Below are 1,571 nucleotides of genomic sequence, written 5' to 3'. Positions count from 1 at the left end.
ACCTCCGACCTCCCGCCCAGTCCCGGCAACCTGGCCGAGCTTCTACTCAAGGCCGCCGACGGCCTCGTCGGCCCATTCTCCGCCTTCCTCGACGAGGGCAAGAAGCCAGATTGGTATAATTGAGAAGTTGATATAATTGAGAAGTTGATAAATGCATCGATGTGTGTGTCATTTTGTTTTGTGATCTGAAATTGTATAGAATAGTGTGCACATATGTGAAATTGATAGTCTGTGAAATATGAATTTACAGTCTTTTGTGAAAATGTGGTAGTGAAATTTGTTTTTTGAAAGGATTGAAACAGTTCTTTGATGATTGGAGATAATGAGTTTCACTCGTTTTGTAATATGGCATTGGCATTGGAATAACTGAAATCACATTGTAAAAAATGAAATTGTTTATGCCACTCTTTTGAAATACTAAGTTTCACTTTTTGAAATATGAAATATATGAAATAGCCGTTTCTAATATCCGCAACATGTTATTTCAATGAGATATATATTGAAATAGATTTTCAAATATGAATTGAAATTTTTTCCGCCACTTTTGGAATATTCAATCTGAATCTTTTTTGAAAAATATGAAATTTTAATAGCTGAAATCACCTTTTAAAGAAATTGCAATTGTATTTTTTTTACCGATCTGAAATAATCAGTTTCACTTCTTTTTTTGTGAGTTTGGAATTGTGGGATCTAGTGAAATCAATTGATATAATTGAGAAGTTGATGAATGAATCAACTTTTGTGTCATTTGGTTTTGTGATCTAAAATTGTACACAATAGTGTGCACATATGCGAAATTGATAGTCTGTGAAATATGAATTTACAGTCTTTTGTAAAAATGTGGTAGTGAAATTTCATATATATACACTCCATCGAGGCCAGAGGCATCACATTCACACGCCGATCCACCGCCACCTGGAGCGATACTGCTAGCTACGACCATGGACGCCAACGCCGATGCCCGCTCCTCGTCCTCGCCCATGCACATCGTCATCTTCCCGTGGCTCGCGTTCGGGCACATGATCCCCTTGCTGGAGCTTGCAGAGCGCCTGGTGGCGCGCGGCCACCGCGTCTCCTTCGTCTCCACGCCGCGCAACCTCAGCCGGCTCCGGCCGGTCGTCGGCGTCCACTTCGTCGCCCTGCCGCTGCCCCGCGTGGACGGCCTCCCGGAGGGAGCCGAGGCCACCTCCGACCTCCCGCCCAGTCCCGGCAACCTGGCCGAGCTTCTACTCAAGGCCGCCGACGGCCTCGTCGGCCCATTCTCCGCCTTCCTCGACGAGGGCAAGAAGCCAGATTGGTATAATTGAGAAGTTGATATAATTGAGAAGTTGATAAATGCATCGATGTGTGTGTCATTTTGTTTTGTGATCTGAAATTGTATAGAATAGTGTGCACATATGTGAAATTGATAGTCTGTGAAATATGAATTTACAGTCTTTTGTGAAAATGTGGTAGTGAAATTTGTTTTTTGAAAGGATTGAAACAGTTCTTTGATGATTGGAGATAATGAGTTTCACTCGTTTTGTAATATGGCATTGGCATTGGAATAACTGAAATCACATTGTAAAAAA

The 1,571-nt window shown here is 42.0% G+C and overlaps 1 protein-coding gene across 1 annotated transcript; it reads left to right on the top strand.

The window, feature by feature from the left end:
* Window positions 1–895: 895 nt before the first annotated feature.
* LOC119342812 (UDP-glycosyltransferase 91B1-like) lies at window positions 896–1,297 on the top strand (the record flags this gene model as incomplete). Its single annotated transcript, XM_037614169.1, has 1 exon — window positions 896–1,297. A coding segment is annotated over exon 1 (356 nt), but the record flags the coding sequence as incomplete, so codon positions are not given.
* Between the last annotated feature and the right edge of the window lie 274 nt (window positions 1,298–1,571).

Source organism: Triticum dicoccoides, unplaced genomic scaffold, assembly GCF_002162155.2.
Source record: "Triticum dicoccoides isolate Atlit2015 ecotype Zavitan unplaced genomic scaffold, WEW_v2.0 scaffold105844, whole genome shotgun sequence".
Lineage (NCBI taxonomy): Eukaryota > Viridiplantae > Streptophyta > Magnoliopsida > Poales > Poaceae > Triticum > Triticum dicoccoides.
The sequence above is the reverse complement of the archived record's forward strand: the minus strand, read 5'-3'. Positions and strand labels throughout refer to the sequence as shown.